The sequence below is a fragment of the Melozone crissalis genome, unplaced genomic scaffold (genome assembly GCF_028551555.1).
Source record: "Melozone crissalis strain CALT ecotype California unplaced genomic scaffold, PUWL_Pcris_2 ptg000009l_1, whole genome shotgun sequence".
Taxonomy (NCBI): Eukaryota; Metazoa; Chordata; class Aves; order Passeriformes; family Passerellidae; genus Melozone; species Melozone crissalis.
Window position 1 is genome coordinate 3,606,865 of NW_026535787.1, and position 23,041 is coordinate 3,629,905.

The 23,041-nt window shown below is 40.8% G+C and overlaps 1 protein-coding gene across 1 annotated transcript in view; it reads left to right on the forward strand.

Annotated features, from left to right (window-relative positions):
• EPHA3 (EPH receptor A3) overlaps nt 1-22,203 on the forward strand; it is a 172,191-nt gene extending 149,988 nt beyond the window's left edge. The window contains exons 14-17 of the mRNA XM_054270246.1: nt 5,503-5,652; nt 7,610-7,803; nt 18,692-18,847; nt 20,233-22,203. Of these exons, the coding sequence (XP_054126221.1) occupies nt 5,503-5,652; nt 7,610-7,803; nt 18,692-18,847; nt 20,233-20,338 (606 nt within the window). The 3' untranslated portion in view covers nt 20,339-22,203. The remainder of the gene's footprint in view (nt 1-5,502; nt 5,653-7,609; nt 7,804-18,691; nt 18,848-20,232) is intronic.
• The last annotated feature ends 838 nt before the right edge of the window (nt 22,204-23,041 follow it).

The window sequence follows — 23,041 nt, forward strand, 5'->3', positions numbered from 1 at the left end:
GCAATATATAGCACTTTAGAAAACTGTCTGCAGAGATCTGGCATGGTGAATACGGAGAGACATTAGCAGGAGAAAGCAGTGTTCATTCTCAGTAGTGTTACAGCTCTAATAAATAAATATTATAAATATAGTATTATTAATAATAATAGTAATTATTATTATAAATAAATAGGTGTATTGCTGTGTCAGATACTTGTTTGCTCTCTTAAAATCAAGTTGAAAATGAAGCATTGGATGAAGCTGTCACATCAGTGACGTGTCTGTAGGTGGCTTGGACAAATCAGGCTGCACAAGTTGTCAGTGTTTTCAGCCTGTGTTCTGTGTGAATTTCCTCTTCCTCTCCCCCTGCCACCTATTTTCTGAGTCTACCTGCTTATTTGCAATTAGATAGTGAAATCAGATGGAAAGAAACTATTTTGTGAAGTGTAATCATCTGTGTTCTGTAAACTCCATCTGGCGTTTATGGTGTGTGTGCAAACTGCTGCAGCAAAAAGCTCAGGTAATTAAAACCTTCAAATACAACTTAGGACAAATCTAATTTATTTTTTCAAGAGTTGTTGCTGTGAATATACCTGTGCCACATGTTGGCTCTGAGAGAAGAACAAGGCTATTTGATATTCATCTTTTTTGCTCACATTTCCCTTTGAAGTGAGTCTTATGTTGATGTCAGGGGAGTGTTTCCAGGTGGGATGTTTGATCCCCAACTGAAAAAATGGGGATCACAGATGTGAAACAGAGTTTCACTCCACTGGCAGAGAGATGAACAGTTTGTGTTCCTGCTGCTTGGATATTTCACAAAACACAGGACCATTTCCTAGGCTTAGCACATTTTTCAACCACTAATTATAGGACAAAAATAGTGCCACTTTTTAAAAATAATGGTATCATCTCAAATTATTTCATGCCTAATAATAAAATTGTCCCAAAACAAATGTCTTTAAAACTAAAGGATGACAACAAGATATTTAAAAAAGCAACAAAAAAAAAATCTAAATTATAACTCAAATTTCAAACATTACAGAGTGTGTATTATATTGATGTCCCCCTGTCCTCCAGTTCTTCCTACTCCCAGTTGTCCATTTAGTATCAGTGGTGCTAGGAAATTTATAAAGTTAGCTGCAAAGATGGATGCTTTATCTATTTAGGCTCCTTATCTACCCCTATTTTCCACCTGTAAATGTCAAAGCCTGAGAATGATTTCACTGCTTTAATTCATAATTGCAAGTCAGGATTGATCTACCCCCAAGAAGCCCAGACAGGCTTTCAATACTCAGCACTGCCTGGGTGAAATTTTATCTTGTGCTGTTCTCAGAAGCCATGTCTGAAGCTTTGCATTAAGGCTATGAACATGTATTCTTTTATACATCAATAATTTATGTATTCCTTTATATATCAATGCACAATCTGTGATATTCATGCTATTGTACCAGAAGCCTGAAGGACAATGCAAAGATCACAAGTGCACATGTGAATTACAGGGAATCAGGAGTTGTAAGGAACTTTTCTAACTGAGAGGGTCATTTTTTTACCTCCTGAATTATTGTCACTGCCTTGATACCACAAAAGGCCTTTGGCAGCCTGGGGTCTGCCTGCTTACCGAAGCAGAAGCCAGCATGTGAACCAGGCTGACTGTTTGGATTTTTTAATTTTTTCACAGAGTCTTTGTGCCTGAGGGGATGTGCTGTAATTATCCACATTCTCCATATCTATTCACTTTTAATTGAAACACTGAGATTGTATTAAAATTGTCATTTCAAATGGATATGGTTTATCCTTATTATTTTTCAGATGTCTGTATGACAAATGGGTGGACTAATGACACACTATGAAGTGGAAGTGAATTTAAGCAATCACAGTTGCAGAGGGACTGTAATTATGTCTCTCAAAGACAATATTTGGGTAATCTGTAGATGAACTTTGACTATTTAGGCACAGAGATACATCACCAGTATTCATGGCATTTTAATGTAAATGCAGCCTGTGCTGGACAGAAATCAGTTGTTTTCCCTAAATACGCAAAATCACAGTGATACAGTCTGAATGTATTGAAGGGTGTGGTAAAAAGGAACCAAAATCCCAAAAATTCTCTTTCTCCAAAGCACAGAATAGATGAGCAGTGCTCTGTCATCACTGACTACTCAAGGAGGAGATGATTTCAATATAAAACATGCATTAGTAAGGGACTGACAAGCAGAATCAGATAATGTCAGGCATGTAAAACGGTAAAAACTGGCTCATCTCACTCACATGAATCTCTCTTGTTCTGTGCCATTAAGATATCTCCTGGCCTCTCCTAAGTCCTGGTATAATGAATGAATGTCAGGCTTTTACTTTCAGCTCTTTCTGCAAACTCCTTCTAGTAATTCAGTTAGAATCCATTTTTCTTGATTCACTCCTCCCCAGGCCTGTGGCTTAGGTGCCTGTGGCTGTCACCCTGTAACAGATTATAAATCAGAATATTGGAATGGGTTCTGAAGCCCTGGAAACAGCTGCCTTGTGCTGGAGTGCCAGACGTGCTCGAAATAAATTGAGGACTTCATTGACTTTAGATAAATTACGTTGGAGAGACAGATACTGCAGGAATAGCAGCTCCATCTACAGAAGATAAAACTTTTGGTTACTGCTGGCTCTCTGATTTCCAACCCTGAGAGAGGTTCTCTGACCCAGAGTGCCTGGGATTTTGAGCTGAAGTAACAAACTCCTACAATTTCTAACACCAAAACTGTCTTTCTACTCAAATTTAGGGAGCTGAGCTTGATGACGAGCATGTCCTTAAAGGCAGACCATGACAAAAATATATAAAAACTGTACTTATCTTCAGAAAATAATCAGTAAATATATTGCTGTTCTTGTTCTTAAATTATTCCAAAAAAAGTCAGCAAAATCTCTTTTTAAAAATAATTATGACATTTATATGACAAATTGGGGAGCAGAAGAGCAAAATTACACTTTTAGACTCTGTTCACTGGCAGTTGATTTCTTTTTTTAACTACATTTTAATTAATATTTTTGAGTTATTTATGGCAATGCTGTGTGGATCTGCAGGTTTGTATAGGATTACAGCTGAGACTTAGCAAAGAGAATTTGAAAGTCACTGACTCACACTCATTGCAAGACGGATCTGGGGTAGATGCACCTTCTTTTTTCAGTAAAGCAAAGCCAGAAATTGTTTCATTGAGTTTTTAATCTTTCTGCAATAAAGCAGTCCCAAATGTTAGGAGACTAATTAATGCTGCTTTTTTTTTTTTTAAATGTTTCTCTAATTTCATAGATAACTTTTTACATAAGATTATAAAGACCTTCTGTCCAATATGAAATTCCTGCCCCTGCCTATTGGGAGATGTCCAATCCTCTTCATGGTGGTGGGGTCTTTGTTGATGTAAATTTAGGATGTGGCTTTCCCCCAGGATTTATGTTCTTTATTGAAAACCAGGGCTCACTTCTAGCATAGAAAACAGAGAGATTGATTTCTTTATCAGCCTCACATCTAAAACTGTAAGTGGATTTCTTGTGAAAACACGAGGCTACAGGAGAGCTTTCCTTGTTTCTTGGCTGGGCCTTGGGCTTGCTGAGGGCCCCTGGACACTTGTAAAGGGAGCTTATTAATTGAGTATGAGAAAAACAAAGTCATTTTTATGTTCTTGGTACTGTTCTGGAGCAGCACTGGGAATTGTGAATAAAGTTATAAAGCATGGAAAATACAATGTACTTTTTGTGACTAAAGACCATCATCCAATAGATTAATTTCCGAGAGAGAGAGAGAGAGAGATCAAGCTCTTCATCTGGCTTCAGTGATAAAACAGTGGTTTCAAACACTCCAGTTTATCTTCTGTGTCCTCTTTTTCCTGTGTAAATTTGGTGATCACCTGATTTTAAGGGTTGTGTGGGAAATGAAGATTTCTCTTTTGGTAGGGAGCTCTGCTAAACAGAATGGTATCCATGAAAACCATATGCCAAGACAATCCCCTCCCTGACTTTCGCCAAGCCTCTAAGGCTTATCCAGTGACATTTTGGAGGCCTAAATCGTAGTCTGAGTCAGGACTGCCTGTGTTGTTTGTACTTAATTTAATTTATGCAATATTAGCCATGAAAATGAAGATGGTTCAGTGTAGTTAGACTGTATTTAGGTTTCTCATTAACACTAATGCCTGCATTTCTATTGTTAATCAAGCCAGTGATTCTAAAGCTGGTGATTGCACAGCTACCCTCAGTGCAGGTACAGTTCATGGGAGCGTAGGCAAAGCAGTAAAATATTTAAATCTCTTTTTTTCTTGCTGGTTACTCAGTGGAAGTAAGAGCACTCTCTCCCCACAGAGGTGGTTGTGAGGAGAGGTGTGTGACTGGAATATAATGGAGGTGTCAGAAGCACTGCAAAGAGCTGGTCTGGTGTGAAATCTTCAGAATATATTCTGTACACGTTATGCATAACTGGAAATAACTTTAAACTCTCACAGTTTTCTGTACAAACACATTCACTCCAGAATTGCCTTCAGGAACAAGTTCTGCACTGCTATCATTTAGAACTTCATTTTCCCATGTGTGACTCTCAAAAAACTCTGTCAAAGCTGGCATCACCAGGAATTGTCTTTCCTCTAATTCTCACATTTTAGAAACTCAGCCTGAGATTTCTTATGTGCATTTTATTAACTTGACCTACAGCACCAAGTGGTGGCCATGACCAGAGAGAGATGTTCCCCTACCTACCATGTTAATTGTACTGGAAGCTTCAATTCTCTTCAAGCTTGGCATTTAATGGTGGCTTGCTTCTCTTGTGACTGTAAAAAATGTCCAAAGTCACTCTCCCAGCTGACATTTTTTCACTCTTCCCACTGCACAAGTGACTCCATCTGAATCTGACTTTCTGTCTCAGTTGGAGGCTTGGCTTTAGTGAAGTGAAGCAACATCATGGCCCCTTATTTTCTTGAATGTCCCAGAAAACCTGGTGAAGCCATGCAGGGAATTCACTTCAATGCCTTTAAATTAGCCAAATCCAGCTCTCCTGGGCTGTGCAAAAGAACCTGGGTTATAAGCAAGGACCTTGGAGTGGTTTTTTCACCTTTAATGATGTATGTGGCAGTTTCCAACATTTCATAACTGAAAATCAACCAGACTTGGTTTACCATTTACTTTTATCTGTGTGAATTATGCTACACACTCATACATACGTGTATATATTATATATATATATATATATATATATATATGAAATATGTATATATATGTGTGTCTATAAAGTATGTATGCTGTAATGTACTATAAATCTTTATTGTAGATAGATAAATCTATGGTAAATCTAGATATCAGTAGATTTTGCACTGAAATGTATTTTACTCTCTCTTTTGCTCTTATAACAAATGGCAGCAGCATTTTCCAGCTTGCACTAGTTTTTCTTACACCAATATCACGATTACTGAGAATCTCAGAGATAAAATAATCAACCACATGAAATCATATTTGTGGCAGGACAGTCAAATGGACTCTCTGGTTTTGTTTTGCTCCTAGGGGGGCAAGATTCCCATCCGATGGACATCTCCAGAGGCCATCGCCTATCGGAAGTTCACGTCAGCCAGCGACGCCTGGAGCTATGGGATTGTCCTCTGGGAGGTGATGTCTTATGGGGAGAGACCCTACTGGGAGATGTCCAACCAGGATGTGAGTAAATTGTTGGCTTTTTGTGTTCTCACAGAAGGGATCAAGCTGTGAAAGGAGGCCAAGAGCAGGTGGCTCTGAGTTTTTGATGGTGACATGCAGTAAGGTGTGGAGATGAAAACCACCGGATCTCCCTGGTCAAGTAAAAGTTCATTAGAATTTTAAAAACCCGCCATCTTTATAGCAGAGTGTTTTGGACCTCTGAAGGAGCAGAGTAGAGAATTTTGTCCCATTGGTGGTTTTCTGTAAGATGATGCAAATAATTCCACTGCAATGAGGTCATTGCCTTTTACATTCCTTGGCTTGTTGTTAGAAAACCCTCCTAAATTTCTGTTGATCCCCTTTTGGTTCCACTTGTATAATATCCTATAGAAGTTTTCTGCAAATGTCAAATGCACAGAATAAATTGCTCTTGGCACTTGTGAAAAAGAGAAGCAAAGCATTTCTGCTAAGAGTTTAATGGAACCAAAATGCTTCTGGAAGTAATCAATGGATAAAATAGAGAAGGAGAGTGATCTGATTAGACTTCCAATACAGGTTTCTTTGTAACATTAGTAAACTGTCCAAGCCTGCAATCCAAATGATTAATGGAGCTCTCCCAGTATTTTTAAAAGAAGCATAACATTTCCCCAAAGAAGATTTTTTTATTATGTCTATTTTGAGTTCTTTTTCTGTTGTTTTATTAATTTTAGATTTATTCCACAGGAGTTTCTTATGGACAAAATTTTATGGAGTGCAATCACTCACACAAACAGATTTTCCAAGGAGATGATATATATTGTTACTAGTTCTAAGTTAAAATAAATAAGTCAGTTACATAGTTGTAGTCAAACATTTTTCTGTACTACTTTATGTTAAACAAGGAAAAAGAGAAGAAAACTTCCTTTTAAATGGGTACCCTTGCAACCCAAGTCTCTGCAGAAAATGATGCATTTCTTTTAATTGGTAATGATTGTTTTTGTGGAGATTAATGTATCCTGTTGTGCAGACTGATATATTAGTGGGATGTCTTTAATAATATCCCATTGAAATCTAAAATGGAAGGATTAACCTATTTATGTATCTCTCCTTCATGGCTGCTTAAAGCATTAACTGTGCTCTTGTCCTTGTTCTGATTTAGAGTAGTTTCTTCTGCTTTTCAATTAATTGATACAGATGAAAAGGAAAGATTAACAGAATATGGCTTTATCATTTTCTACATTGAATTTTCTACATTGGGTTTTTTTGTTTAGGGGGCAATAGATGCTGTAGGCCTGATCAAGAAGTGTTGGATTCTAGTGAAAAGGCTGGATTAAAAATCTTCTGGACAACATAAATTCTAAAGTAATCTTAGTTTTGCATGTGTCCATCTGGAAAAAATACAGAAAATCTAGACAAATTTTATTCGCCTAGGCAAATTATAAGGAATTGGGCTTGCACTGCCTAGTAGAAAATGTATAGCTGAGGTAAGTTTTAAAAGCATTTTGTGGCCCTGTGACATCATCCACAAGACCTTCTGTCTGTTGGTTGAGGATGGCAGTGAGGGGCATGTTGATTTTTCAGCAAGGTAGGCTGTTTTTCTTGTTGGTGTTTTGAGTTTTGCATCCACTGGAGGATGTGGAAAGGTTGTTTTTCTAAGTGTAATCAGAGGAGACATATCCAGGACCTTTTGAAGTTTTGTATACTTAAGCAAGCTCTTGCTAACTGTGGCTTTTGTTTATGGATTTATTTCAAGTGAGTGTGAGTTTCTGAGATCCTTTCCACACACTCACCTTCTTCAAAGTCACACACTGTATCTTAACTCCCCTTTCTGCATGCCTAATCGACTGCCTGGTTTACTTTGCAGATAAAGGAGAGACAATTAGTGAATAAACACGTTTGTTTAAACACACAGCGTCCACGTTAAGGTTCTCACAGCTGATAAAAACCCAAGTTGCTGTAAAGTGCCTTTAAGTTTGCACAAACTTTTCTCCTTGTGCAGGTGATTAAGGCTGTGGATGAAGGGTACCGCTTGCCACCTCCCATGGACTGCCCAGCTGCCTTGTATCAGCTGATGCTGGACTGCTGGCAGAAGGACAGAAACAACAGACCCAAGTTTGAGCAGATTGTCAGCATCCTGGATAAGCTGATCCGTAATCCCAGCAGTCTGAAAATAATCACCAACGCGGCGGCAAGGTGACACACTAGATCTTGCATTGCTCATGAACCTCTTTGATTCCTTCATCTCCTGTAATTAGAATTTGTTTGCACTCTTTACCACCTTCTCTCTTGAGAGAAGGATATAATATTATTATTATTATCATTATCATTACTGTGGTTATTTTATTATTTATTTGCTATTACTCATCCAATTTGTGAAAGATTTTTATGCTAAGGATATGAAACCTACTGTAAGACTGAGCAGAGTTTTTTTGAGAAAAACACAGCTGGCAGATTTGGCCATCGTGGGATTTTCCTTTTCCTTCTGCCCTTTGGTGGTGTTGTAAGTGCTTAGTGTTTCACAGGTTACAGACAGCCATGTTCCTAAGTATCTTTCTGAATTGGGTCCAAATACACTTAGGCTCTTCTCTGACAAGTCATGTTAACTTTAATCATCTGAGTAATCTCTCTTTTTTTTTTTTTCAGTAGTGCTCACAGACCTAAAAATGCACTTACACTCCCTCTTAGATCAATGTGTGAACTAGGAATTAATTTTCAACCTGTGCAATGTTCCTAATTGCATTTGAAACATTCATTTTTAATCCTGGGTTTTCAACACACTCTGGAACATCATCACTATGATGAGATAAGAATTATCTCATTGAGAGAGAGCAGCTGAAGAGTGTGTTGACACCTAAGGGCATAATGAAGACGTGGTGAAAGAAGAGCTTTAGTTAAGAAGTGTTAAAGAGACTCAGTTGTACAATGCACAAAATGTCATACTCTTACTGAAGGAGTGTAAAAGTATTTTTAGCATGAATGATAGTGCCAAATCCTCTGTCAGCAAAGCAGGCAGAGTCAGGGAGAAAAGCACTCTGCTCCTCTGCTGCTTCAGAGCCGGGCCCTGGAGGGTGTTCTGTGTGCCACTGGGCAAGAGACCAGAACCTGACACGAGGCAGGTTTCAAAAGGGAGCACAGAAAACCTTGCTGTCAGACCTCTCCTTGTGATGCAGCACCCTTCCCACCAGGGCAATTGGATGGGGAGGCTGAGGGAAATGGAGCAAAGGCAGAGGGAAGAGCTGCATTGATCCTGCAGCCTGCTGTGCGATGGCCATGGACCTCGCCTCCTCCTTCCTGGCCCAGGCTTTGTGCTGCATCCTCAGCCACACACTGGCCACTCTAATTGCCTCCTGCTGCCATGCCAGAGGGCAGAAAAAGAAGGGAAAACTGGGAGGAGAAAGGCAGGCATACTAATGGGCTCTGCTTTTAAATTTATATATTGAGAGAAGATGGCTCGCACAAAATTATATTTGAATAATTTTGCTTGGTGAGTGTTTAACATGTAGGAAACCAACATGCTTACAGAAGCAATTATTTCTAGGAGGTGGCAGAAAAAACCCAACCAAAAAAAAAACCCAAAAAAACACCACAACACATTTTTGGGAAAAATTCCAAACTGTTTAAACAGCATTTTTTCAGTCAAGTACATTTCTTCCAAAGACCTTGCACCACTATGTGGCAAATCATTGGTGCAAAGAATGATTTTCTAGGGATGTGCTGCAGCAATCTGATGACTAGGGGAGCTGGAAATCATAACTATCTTGTTTGGCTTTGGAGACCTGACTGCAGAAACTAGGGCTGCACGTTTTTCATTCCAAACAGAAGCAAAATGTTTGTGGTGTTGTTTGTGGTCCGTCTAGCTGCAGATTTGAACTGCAACAGGGATAAAAACAGTGTGGAACCCTAATTTCCCGTTACCTGTTCATAGCCAGTAGAAGCTGATATCCTCTAGAGGGGACCAAATTCAGGCTGAGCACTGTTTCCACCTGCTGGGTTCTGTGCAGGAGCTCCACAGGGGGATATTTATTGTTCCCTTTTGTCTCTCCTGTTCCATTCTGTGCTTTGTGGCACAGAGGGTGGCAGAGGCTGCACATCCCTAGCACAGTGCCATGCTCTCAGCTCATGGGGAGGCAAGGAGGGGAGGAAGGAGGCTGCCTGCATGGTAGGGAACCTCTCACAGCTGCTTTAGGAGAGCTCTCAGTGCAATGCTCCTCCTGCTGCTGCTTGGCTTTGATACTGAGTGGATTTCTGAGGAGGGCAGCGTCAAAGGTGATTTCATTCCTACTTTCCTTCCCAGTTACCCCTCCAGTGCCACATCCCTGCACATTGCTAGGCAGTGCAGTGTCTCTCCATCACTGCCTGGTGACACACAGGGCACTGTGGGGTCCCAGCATGGGAGTTCCCTCTGTGGAGGAGCTTCTTGCAGCTCAGGGAATGATCTGTCATCTCTCTGTCTCCTCTGTCAGTGTCTGCAGGCCAGCCCAGCCTATCCTTAAACACAGCCACAAATAAACACCAGTGGGGGGTGCTGGGCAGTCCTGTGCCATGAAATCATTGTCAAAGCAGACTAATCTCAAACCTTAGATAGGAGTGAAAATCTGCAGCCAGCTGCACAGCCCTGTGGTGTCCTGCACTGGTGGCAGGTGACAGCCCCTGGTGCTGGTGGCCAGGGACTGAGCCTGGAGGTTCAGCAGCGCTTTTTGACAGCCCGACAGAGAAAAATGAGACAGAAAAATGAGAAGTGAGGCTTAAAATGGGCTGGGGCCTTGCCATAGCCTTGTGTGCAGGAATGTGTAAGTGATACTGGAGGGCTGTGGGTCAGGGCAGCTCCTGGAGAAGGGGACACAGTGGGATCCCAGAGAGGGACAGATATCAGAGCAGGGGAAACACACAGGGACTCAGCCCTGAGGGCTCTGGAGAGTGCCTTGGCTCAAGTGGCTGCTCTCAGTTGTTATTTGAGGCCGCAGCACTCCCACACTGCCTCTCCTCCTACCCATAATAAGCAATTAATCTAAGTTATAGAGGTCCCAGCTCTCCTCTAGCTGTGTCTGTGGTGCTACTGGAGGAATGCTAAAGCTTCATGCCCTCCATATGCTTGTAGGTGTTCAGAATATCCTCGGTCAGGGGAAAAATGTTTAACCTGACGATGTCTGGTGCAGATGCAAAACCTGTCTCTTCTTACAGATTTTAGGGCTGATGTTTGTTTAAAGCAGTCACAGCACCGTTGTATCTGTTTAAAAAACATATTTCTGGAGGTGCATAGGATATCCCTGTCCTCTGGGTTGCTGTTAACTGACCTCCACTGGAGGATGTGCTTGGCTGAACATCTGATTCCAGGCCACAGCCCAGGCACGTTCTGCGCTAATACCTCACAGAAGAGGAGTCAAAGCCTTCAATTCCCTCCTCCCTTTAAAGTTTTCTATCCCTTCAGGCCACTCCATGGTATCTAATAATTTCTTTATTCCCAAGGGGATGTTTTTATCCTTATTGATCATGGTTTTGCAGACCGTTCTACGTGCCTTTGAACCTCACACTGACAAAAGGTTTTTGTAGCCTCAGCCCAGCAAACGTTTCATAATACCTTTCCTGGTGTTGTGTTTCATCTCAGGTTCATGTACAAATTCCGTTTCTATTCCTTGTAGCTGATTTCTTTCTTACCTGTCTAAATTCACTTTTTAATCAGGTGGCCACCCTGAGCTCTTGCTAATAAGACCTGCACTGGTTTTGGACACGTGGGGTTTTTGTGTCCCTTAGGCAGCTCTGTAAGGGGCTGCAGGAACAGAACTCAGTGCAACCCATGTGGTTTTCTAAAGCACAGTCTCATGATATTTTTATTTGATTTATGTCTTGCTGTTCTTTCCTGTTTTCTGAACACAATGTTCATTTTTCTAACAGAGTCCTTTGGTTGTTTGGATATCTTTAGGGTGGGAGTGAGTTCATCGTTCTTCCAGTTTTGATCAATTTCATTATTTTTCCTCTTGAGCTTATTGTTTTTTCAGCCCACTGTGTATTGCTTCACATTTGTGAGCATTTCATACGGATACAAAGCAGATGGAAACTTTTCTCAGCTTGGGCTGTGGAGTCAGAATCACTTCACCCACCTGCAAGCAAGCTGGTGAGGCTGAAACGGCTCTTTAGCTGTGGTTTCATTTGTGTGGGGAAAAAATTGTAACTTGAGTCATGCAACTGGAAGTGCTTTGTGTACACTGCAAATATGAAATGGACTCTTGAAATTTTTTTTGATCCATTTAACTTTTTTCACTGATTTAAATTTGTCATTTTTTTAGATTTATGGGTTTTTTTATTCTTAAATTTATGATTCTCCATTTATATGTATACATATATACATGAATATATATATATATTTACAATGTATATTACCATTTTATGCATATGAATCTTAATCTTACATGACCATTTGAAAAAATATATTTAAACCATAGTGTGTAATATAATATATTTAAAGCCTTTACGTGTCCAAAGCTGTCATAGTACAGTGTGATCTTGAGGTATAAGGTTGTGACACAGGATTCAGGCAGCTCAAACGTTGGGGCAGCTTTCCCATATCTGCTTTGTGTGTTCACATCTGTGATGTAGGGGGGACTGAAGTCATTTAGTCTTCATGAACCTATGGAACAGAGTTCCTCATTTGAAAGAAAATTGAAATTTGCTTTTAATTCCTTTAGAAATTCTGGATTTCTGCCAGACCTCTGATTGATTGCAAAACTGATACAGAATCTGCACCAAAAAATTCCAACCTGCTTCTGTGTTTGCTTTTGGTAGTGTGAAAGTCAATGTCAGGTATTGCTGTTGTTTTTCTTTACTGCAAGCACATATTTAGGAGAAGAGGAAATAATTGTATGGCAAGGAAGAGGAGAAGAACACCTGAAAATTCAGGATATTTCAGAAAAATCATAACTGAAATTCTTTTCATAGAGCTCTGAAAATTTAGGGGGTCAGGGTCAGTTTCTTCATGATGAAAAAACGTGTATGAATAATTAGTTCCTCATACATTCATTTTCATGGTAGCGAGTTGTTTGCAACCCTGCCTTGATTTGCTTAAATTTGATGTGTAGTTTGGAACACTGGCTGGGAAATTTCCTTGAGCAATCTTTGGAAGGGCTGTTATTTTTCTGAGTAATTGTTTGCAAGGGTTCACTGCTGAACACCTTCAGCTTTGCTGTCTCTTATTGTGCTGCTCTCACTGCTGTCATTCTCAGACATCCAGGGGCAGCACTTAAAATTTAAAATTTGCATTTTAAACTTTGCTCCTCACAAATTCTATTTCCATTTAAAATCTGATAATTTGGTGGAAACACTACATTCTAGCTTGGTAGGATTTTTATGAAAATCAAACTCAAAAGGAGCAGTGAACAGGGCAAATAAAAAATTTGGACTTGCTCCTTTTTGTAGCATAATTCAAGCCCTGTTTTTACAAAAATATTTGCAATGAAATTACTGTTTAGATTGGCTGAACACTTTGTTGAGAAGTCTCTTTTTTTCGCCATTCAGGTCAGAAGGCTTCAGATGCTTGACATATAGTGCTGACCTGCTGTAATATTGTTTGTTTGCTTCTCCCTGTTAGGAACTTCCAGGATGGAAGAGAGGAGGAGATTTCAGTTTTCCTTGGATGTTGTCAGGGTCTTAACAACAGGGTTTGAGTTTGGCCAAAAGCTGTGTAGGGCAAGATTCTGTGTGGACTTTAAGCTTCATTTAAAAACCAGCAAAAACCTAATCTGTGTCCTAAACCCAGACTGTTCGCTCTAAAAGAATTCAAGTAATGTAAACTTAAAACTCCAGCTCTCTCTCCGAAGCCTGCTAAACATAAAATTGTGAATATATGGAAGGAGGGGGGAAAAAAAGAAACTTAACTGCAAATCACAAAATGGAATGCAGTAAGTCCAACTCCTCGGTGTCAAAGCACAGTTTGGATTGAGGGGTTAGACTGAGGAGATTTTAGGGACTTCATTCAGCTTTTCAGACAGAAAACCCCTGATTTTCCTAGTGGTCATTATTACTCACTCAGCCATTGTCCCTTCAAAGTGAAGGGTTGGAAGTGAGCAGGGCTGGCTGCTAACAGGGACAGTAAAACATCTATTTGCACTTTCACACCTCTAGTTTGGTGAAATTGGGACAAGAATTTACTGGGTTGGGATTGAGTGTTCTGTAATTTAAATAGAAATGCAGCTGGACCAGCGGGTGGCCTGGTGGGGAGGGGAGGTTTTGCTGTTTATTGGGATTTCCGAGGAGTTTTTGGAGCCCTCATTGGTGACGGTGGCAATTCCACACTGGGAATGCTGGAAAGAGGTGACAGAAATAGAAATTCACAGTGATGCCTAAGCTTTTTATATATTTCTCATATATTTGTAGCTTGGTAGATTGCTAATGCATGGCTGTAGTACTTTTCCTGCCCTTTCCCCCTAGATTTTGGAACACATCCCTGAAATATTGTTTAGATTAATAAATACTCTTTATTCCAAATAGGGGACCTAAAATAAGAAGTGGGGAAAGTCCAAGGGGCTGACCCAGGGGTGGGTTACTGGGCCAGCTGAATCTCCTGTTGGATGCAGCTGTTAAATATTTAACCTTAAATTAATTAACCTTATAAAATCTTAGAAAATTGATTCTGGGTGTGCCCATCCCCACGGGGACACCTGGAAGCTTCCAGATAAAGATCTGCATTTTACTTTACTATTCTAACCCTGATTCAAGGGGTTTTTCTCTTTTGATGATAGGCAACAGCAGTGCAGCCAAAAGTGAGATGTAAAGGGAAGCTCTCCACAGAAAATGGTAGATTTTTAAGCATTTTGAGAGCTTTATAAAGCTATTTTCTCTGCCTGTTCTGAGGAGCTCATAGACTGTCCTAACAATAATGAGTGGTTGGCATTGAGGGTCTGTCAGCCAGCCACACACCCCAGGAAATGGCCATGTGCCTGTATTTCCTTAAAAGCACAGCTTAGGCTGGGTTATGAGGGGGGAAAAAACCAAAATTCAGCAACATGCTGGGGGCTTTTTTTGCCTTTAGTGGTTTGCTGTTGGGAAGAAGTAAATGAAGGAGCATGAATACACTCAGGCACGTGATTCATTATCCCACCAAGATGCTGAAAAATAAGAGCACATTGAAAATCATGTTCTGAGGGGCAGCTGAAGGAGTAGGGAAGACTGAAGGATTGACCTTTGGGACAGTTAATTTTTTATTTGGTTATTATCCCAGTGGAAGCTGTGGTAAGTTAGGTTGTTTTGGGTTTTTTTGTATTTGGCTGTTTGGGGTTTTTTGGGTTTGGTTTGGTTGTTTTGCCAACAATGGAGCTAGAAAACCAAAAATGTTGACATTTAGAGAGGTGTGCCATTTTTGCAGCCTCAACAGCATTGTTTTTTCCTTTTGGTTATTTGTGTTGCCCCTCTTGATTTCTCCAGCTCTCCTTTCACTCCAAGGAACAGCCCACAACATGATTATTTGGAGAGTATGAAAACAACCCAGGAAGGCCCTTGGGAAAAGCCCATGTGCCCCCTTTAAGGGGTGAATTGTAATTTAGGGACTAAATTACCATTTCTGCTCAGAGCATGTTAAAAATGGGCATGAAGAGATGGAACTCCAAAGATTTTTATCTTTAAGGTCCAGGGATAATCAAGTAAACAGAATAACTCTACTTCTCCTTGGCATGTCATTTATTTACTAGTTTCCTGTTGATACACATGCATGCATATGACTCTGATTGCTATAGAAGATAAAACTGAAATTTGCTTTCTGTGCCACCTTTGGTTTTGGGGTTATTTTTCTCTTGAAATAAAATTCTTGTTAGACCCCAACTCTGTGCTTCAGCTCACCATGGTCATAAAGCCCATAGGATCTGAGTTCCAACCAGGCTCATTGGGAGCAATTTCACTATACTAAATCAGCTTTTAATTACCTCAAATTTGCCACAGGAAATTACTTTATGTTTTTGGGGACTTTTTAAAAATCCTTTCCTCTTTAAAAGAAATTGACTGTGGAAAGGAAAGTCCAGATTTAAAAAACTGAAGGTTGGTTGTGCTGTTTGGAGGAAAGGATGGAAAGAGAGAGGCTCCTACAGTACAAAGTCTGGCATTGTGTGTGCACAGCTCCTCTGTGTATTTGAAGAAGAAGTGGCAGGACATTTTCATTTTCTTTGTCTCAGTTCCTGGATTTTACAAGTTAGTTTGTCTCTTTTTCTACCCAGACAGCGGCCAACCAGAGGTGAGATTTTCATGCTGTATTGGGAAGGGTTCTGATGATGTTTTCTGTGTTTTTTCTTGCTAGTGCAGCAAAATTTTCCCTGTGTTGTGACAAAAAACTGTGCTAATGACAATACACCATAGTGCAGATGGCTCAAAGGTTAATGCCAACTGTTAAAGTAATGGACACATCCAGAGAAAGCCTCCAGCCACGGGATGTTTTGTAACTGGCATCTCACTGTTCAATTTGTCTCTCCAAACTGAGTCTTGCTGTTTGTTGGGGTTTTTTTAGGGCACCAGATGTCAGTAAATACAACTTTGTAGGTGTAGTAGATACAACAACAGTCAGGGTGAACAGGACAGAAAATCTTGCCATGACTGTCAAAAGATGATATAAGAGGGTGTATCATAGTTAGTCAGAGAAACAAGGTAAAAAGAGTTAAAGAAAGGAAAAAGAAAATAAAAAAAGGAGGGGAGAGAAGAAAAGATGGAGAGAAATGTTCTATTTCACTTCCCCTGAGCAAACATGTAATTTCCATGATTTCTTTTTAATGACTCTCTCCTGAAGCTGGTAGGTACTGATTTATGAAAAGCTGTAAAGGATCAGGTGGAGCCCTGCAGGACGTCGTTTACAGCTGCACGGACTGCAGCCCGTCTAATTTGTCTGCTAAAGTGTGAGCTCATGGCACACATCACCCAGACCATAAATTCCCTGGTCAGCCCTTCTGTCTAGGGGCTGGGGCAGGGGGAAAAGCCTGCCAGGGTGTGCAGATGCTCTGCAAGCCCAGCTTTCCCCTGGTGCACATGAGGAGACAGTGCAGGCTCTTCGCAGCAAGGCGAATTCCTGCTCGTTGATAAACAGTCCAGATGTCCTCTCTGAGGAGGAAAGTAACTAATTTCTGTTTGGAGTACTGCAAGAAGAAAAATGATACTTTACAGTGCTGGTTACTCTGAGGTCACTTGCATTAAAATTAGGTCATATTTTTTGTCATGATGATACTTTGATCCAAGTAATAAACATAAAGGCTCTTTTGGGCCACTCTAATTCCTAATCCTAGAGACCTGTTCTATTTCAACTTGTTTATACTTTTTTTTTTTTTTCATTAGTGATTCTTGAGTCAGACCTTGTTTTATTAGACTTAAGTTAAAAAGGTGTACTAAGCTGGGGAAAAAAAAGTGTGTGCTTTATCACTAAGAACACTTCATAAATACTCTTAATTAATATCTTGGGATTCCAGCCACTGTACCCAGAAAACTATAAATAAAAAACCATTGGCTCTTCACAGGACAAACAGTAGTCAGTGAATTTCAGGCCTTACAGCTACTGATTAAAACTATCTTGGGCCTGATTATCAAACTGAGCCTTTAAAGCTGGGTGTCATGTAGGTGTCTAAGATTTGGTTTGACCACGGCAGCAGCACATGAAGTGAGCTGCTGTTCTGGGGACAGAGCAGGTTTCTGTGTCTTTTGTTGCTTTTCTTTCCATGGGTGGCTGTTCCCAGCCTGTGAAGTCCAGAGTTGGTGCCAGTGGTCACAGTCCTGGCTGGGCTCTGGAGGGAAGGGAGCCAGGCAAAAGCTGTTCCCATCAGGGACACCTCAGCTCCTCTGGGACCTGGTGAAAACTGATTGTGTGTGTTTGGAGTTACAATTTTCAAGAATCCAAGTAGCTCTTTAATTATGCCCAGCAATCCCAGAAGGGGGAAAAAAAATACTGTATTAACTTTCTGAGCCTGAAAGAAATCAGCTGATTGATAACAATCAAAGTGAAAGGAGCTGTTTAAGATGTGGCCAATACTAAAAATCATTGTTCTTTTCTTCAAAAGTGAAAGGTAAAATTAGTGATGTAAGTAATGTTACTTATGTGACTGATGTGGTATCCCCTGATTCCAGGGCAAGTCAGGTGTAGTGCAAAGATGTGATGTAGTGCTGCTGATTTTGGTGAAATTTAAGACATACTGGAATTGAGAAGGATTTGGAATTTCTAGGGTTCTTATGAGGTTAAAATCATTACATTTAAATATGTGGTTCTCTTGGTGCCTTTAAAATCTCCTCCTATTTATGTTGGTTCCATTGATGAACAGAGATGACTTGGGTTTGGAGTGAAGAGAGTGTTTTACAGCCCAGATCAGTTCTCCAGTTCCAGTAGCTGTCACCTACCTGTTACACTGTGCAATCACTGCCTTTAAATTATGCTGTCAGTCCAGCCACCTCTCATTTTCACTGCTTTCAGGGACAAAAGTCACTTCAAATGGGTTCAGCAGCAGTAGTCAGACTCCTGTGCAGGTTGCTAGAGAGAAAAAGAATTCTGGGGCAGAAAATAGAATGTGAAGTTGCAGAGAAAACTGCTTTGAACATTCTCTAGTTCAGTCTCAGGCACAGCCCAGCCAAGCACATGCTTGGCTTTAAGCATGAAATAAAACAAGAAAAATAAGGTACTTTGCATGTTGTTGAAGCTTCTAATGTAGTAGGATTTTTCAGTGGGCCACAATATTCTGAACATTTGATATGACCAAATTCTACCAACACACTCAGCTTGGAGCCTGGAGTGTGCATTGTCCGTGTGATGTTTGGGACTAGGTGAATCACATAAATATAACCTAATTAAGTCTTTGTTAACATTAATTTGGGAGGTCCCAATGTACTTTGTGAATGCTGCAGTGATTTAAACACGGGTGTGGGAAGCTGGTGCTGTTCAGCAGGATGATTGCACAGCATTTGTCCGGGCTGCCAGCACCAGTCCCATGGTGGCCTCAGCAGCTGAGAACTCCCACAGACAAACAGCAAAGCCACATCCAGCCTGGATGCTCCTGCCACTGCTGAGTTTAGACACAAAACAAAGCTGTGTTTCTCCCTGCTTCCTAAATTCCATTGCATGACTCTTTCATTTCAGGCCATCAAATCTCCTCCTGGACCAAAGCAGCGTTGACATCTCAGCCTTCCGCACCGCGGGTGATTGGCTCAATGGATTCCGGACAGGGCAGTGCAAGGACATCTTCACTGGGGTGGAGTACAGCTCCTGTGACACCATAGCCAAGATTTCCACTGAGTAAGTTGCAGCCTGATGTGGGTTTTCATCACAGCTACAAGTTCAAACATAAGCACAAAGGTAGCACTTTTGTATGGTGTTCCTAATTCTTAGCTAAAAATTTCTTACATTTAAAGAGACAAATGGGAGTTATTTGTTGTAGTTGAAATAGCCATGAAGGAAATCTGTGTCTGGTGATTGTGTGAAGGCCATGGTCCCACAGGTTTTTCTCACTAAATACAAGGAAATTCCCAATTTCTTCCAATAGAGTAGCACCATGCATCATCTGGTACACGAGCATCACTTCCTTTCACTGAAGTTTCTCTGTTGATTCTTTAAATTCTGTATTTTACATGGGAGTTTCTCTACAGCTGACACATTACCAATCTTTCCCTTTATTGCCTATCCCATATTCCACCAAACCAGGTGAAGGGGCAAATTCTTTGTAGCTGTTTTCCTCCTCCATGCTAATAATTACTCAGGAGCTGAGCTCCCTCCTGCTATGCTTGGAAGTGAGCAAATTGCAAGTTTATTACATTTTAAATGCAATCCATCTTTGTTCTAATGACAAGTAGGAGTAGGGTAATGTTCTTTCTGCACCTGAAAAGGCATCAAGCACAGTTAAAACTTTAATGCCAAAGGAAATCTTAATTCCCAGTTTGGCTGGCTGGATGCACAACAAGTTATGGAGAAGTATGCAGCAGCTGTGCTACCAACAATTAAACACATCAATGCCATTAATTAGTGTATTACTGCATCTATTAAAAGGGTGCTAATTGCTTTTTGTAACAATTACCCTTTGGGGACAGTGTAGAAATCCCCTAGGAATGCCCAATTTCCTGTGGGCCCCTGGTTAATTAGCCCTGCACAGGTGTTAAAGCACCTCTGTGTTGCACAAGGAACAATGAGGCTGAGATCCTGGACAGACAGGAGGGGAGAACCAGGGGAGGGAAGCTTGGCCATGGATTCCTTTACCTCAGGGCTGATAGCAGAGCTCAGAGGACCTTTCACAGGCCAGTGATGTGTGAGCACTGCCCAGGAAAAGCCATCAGATTGGCAGGGGGATGGAGGTGTTAGAGAGGCTCAGCTGATCCAGCAGTGACCCCCTTGCTCCAAAACCCCAAACCCCAGTGCTTGCATCACTGGAGAACGATTTCATTGCCTTTTCTTCCATGTTTTCCTCCACAACAAGGCTAAACGAGCTTTGACTAATTTTTTGCAGGCCCCTCATGTTTTCAGGCAGTTGCTCTATGGTTTTTTGCAGCAGGGCTTGTGTTTCAGCATTATCCCTGTACCTGGAGGTTCCTGCAGTGCAGCACTGTGAGACGAGCAGGTTCATTGTTGTTTGCTGGGAGCAGAGCTGTGAAATTCAGTGTCCTCACTCACACACCTCCTCTTTTTTCCAGTGACATGAAGAAAGTTGGTGTTACAGTGGTGGGCCCTCAAAAGAAGATTGTCAGCAGTATCAAAGCTCTAGAAACTCATACAAAGAACAGCCCTGTTCCTGTGTAAGGTACCAAAATGATGTTGCTCGGGAGAGGAAAACAAAAAAAAGGAGCAAAGTTGCATCGCAGGTGAAAAGTGATGGCTGACAAATGGCAGAATTTAAAGGAGATCTTGGCAACAGCTTGGGAAACGCAATGGTTGAGATTTCAAACCCACAAGACACTCAAATACTGAGTATAAATGCCTTAAAAATAGGAGCAAACTTGTTTTCTATCTGTTAATCCTAAAGGGTGGGTGCTCTTGACTGACTGTTAATGCAGATAGTAAATATCAAAAGAAAAAAAAAACATGTGAAAAATCCTTCCAAGTAAAAACCAGTGTTACTAAAACTTAGAGCCATTTGAATATTAAGTGACTGAATAACAGAAAAAAACCATGGACATAAAAGCTGTGTATTTGATCTATACAGCAAACAAGAAGAAAGAAAGACTTGCAGTATTTTTATACAGAAGAGATCTGTAACAGGTATTTTATTTCTTTAAAAGCAAGGAAAATAGAGGACTATACCTCACAACCTGTCTGGCCATATTTACTATAATGTCATTGTAACATGCTATTTCAGCTTCAGGAAGGAACACAGAAATAAAGTTTGTAGTGACTTTGAGTTAGTTGACAAAAGATTTTCACCATTATGTTAGCTTCCCTAACTGTGTTCATTTAAATAGAAACAAGTCTTAATTTTTAAAAGGCTTATTTATTTTCTTGGTTTTTTTTTTTCCATTATTGTTTATATTTATGCTTAAATACCTTAACCTGGCTGTATTATTGCCAAGTGCCAAATGTTATCCAAACTTCATTGGTTCAACCTGAGAAACTGTCTGAGGGTTAGTGACTAGATGATTTTATACACTCATAGCATCATGTATGAAATACAGAAGGAAAGAAAGGTGGTTTTTTTCCAGCACTGACACTATGAAAAGCATCTGGACTTTTTTTGGCAAATGAGATTTCTTCCATTTGCTGTGAGTGGTATTTTCCTCCAGGCTGGGGCTTTGTCAGTGGTGTGTGCATTGATCTTTAGATCAGGATCTGCCCCAAGCAGGACATCCCATTTCTTACCCCAGGGCTGCTTTCCTGTCACAATAATTTCCTTTTTCTGGGATGGTGTTCAGGTGAGAGATCTGCCAAGAAAAGAGAAAAGAGGGCCAGGGTTTGTTGCATCCTGCTTTAACTGATGATGCTTTTTGAGTTCCCTGGGAAGTGACCCTTGTTTAAAGGGATGACTTGAGCTGTGAGGGGAGGCTTTGGTGTGGAAGTTTACACATGCCTGAGCTAGAAACCCCCCTGTAGAGGCACTGCCATCCTGTAGGGGACCTGAATTTTTGGCACAGCTTCAGTGGGTACCTGTCCTTTGAAAGAAAGCAAAAGGGAGCCCAAGTCCAGGAGAACATTGACATCTCCCATTGGAAAAAGGAGACTGGAAGGTGGATTTTGGGGGCCCTCCACCATTTTTAGCATCTTCCAAAGAGCTTCCCAACTCCTAAGTTCTTGCTCTGGAGCAGTTCTGCTCAGTCCCAGTTCTGAGCAGACACCACTTTTTGCTCTGAAAACGAGTGGTTTAAAACATAGTGGGAGCCATTTCTTGTGCTTCTTAATGCTGTAGATGTGATGCCAGGCACACAGAGAGCAGGCCTTGGTCACCAGGGGAAACCATTCTGCTTCCCAACTTGACATTCTGGAATACAGACTTGATTCTGATGATGATGAATCCCTAAAAATTCAAGACTGTGTGAGAAGGAGGTGAAAAAATGGCACATTGTGTTTTCTCTGTGCATGCAAAAGCAGGTGACCACTTGTGCTTCCTTCTGCTGGCTTGGGTTTTGAAGCTCCTTGGTATGTAAGTGAGGAAAGAATCACTTTCTAGGATTTGTGGGACTGGAACTGTTCTGCATGAATCCAGGACTTAAAAAATGTCCAGGCACAACATTTATCACACATTGCTAGAAGAAGTGTTAGAGGCTTTTTCATGAGTGCTGGTAGTGAGCATGCTGTAAAGGACTGGGTTTGAAACACACTCACAGCATAATAATTAGTAATTCTCTCTGAAAGAGAAGTGAATGGGTTTTAAAATTGAAATTTGAAAATGAAAATGAAAGAAAGGTAAAATAAAACACTCAAGATGTAAAGAACACTTCCCCTTATCTGCCCCAATCTATCATGAAATGCAGCGAGCTGGACAGAAAAGCTGTTTTGTGTTGCTTAGTTCATTCAGCATCCATCTTTACTTCGGGTTGAGATTGCTCTAAATCAGACACTGTTAGTGAATTTAAGCCACCAAAACCCAGTGGCAAACACTGTCTGTGTGGGGACGGCTTTTTGTGACATTTCTCCTCAGCTTCACCCTGCTGCTGGAGTGTGGGGATGAGGGGCTGGGGTGGGGAGCTGACCTCTGGAGATGCTCCTGGAGACCCAGCTCTTAGAGTTTTAGACACTTGAAAACTTTGCACCAACCACCCTCAATTTCCTCCTGTCGTGTTCTTGCCCACTGTTCAGGCATGCTCAGCATAAAAGATCCAATCTCACCGAGGGGAAACAAAATGAAGCAGCTGGGTTTTGCTTTTCTTTGCTGTTAGGAGCTGAGAGTTTTTAAAGCCCATTAGGTTTTCTCTCCCTGTCAGAAGTTGATTTGTACTGTAAGTGGCCTCTGTTGCAAGCATCATGTACTCCCTGTCCCCCTGTACATATGTAAACATAGCAGTGTACAATTCT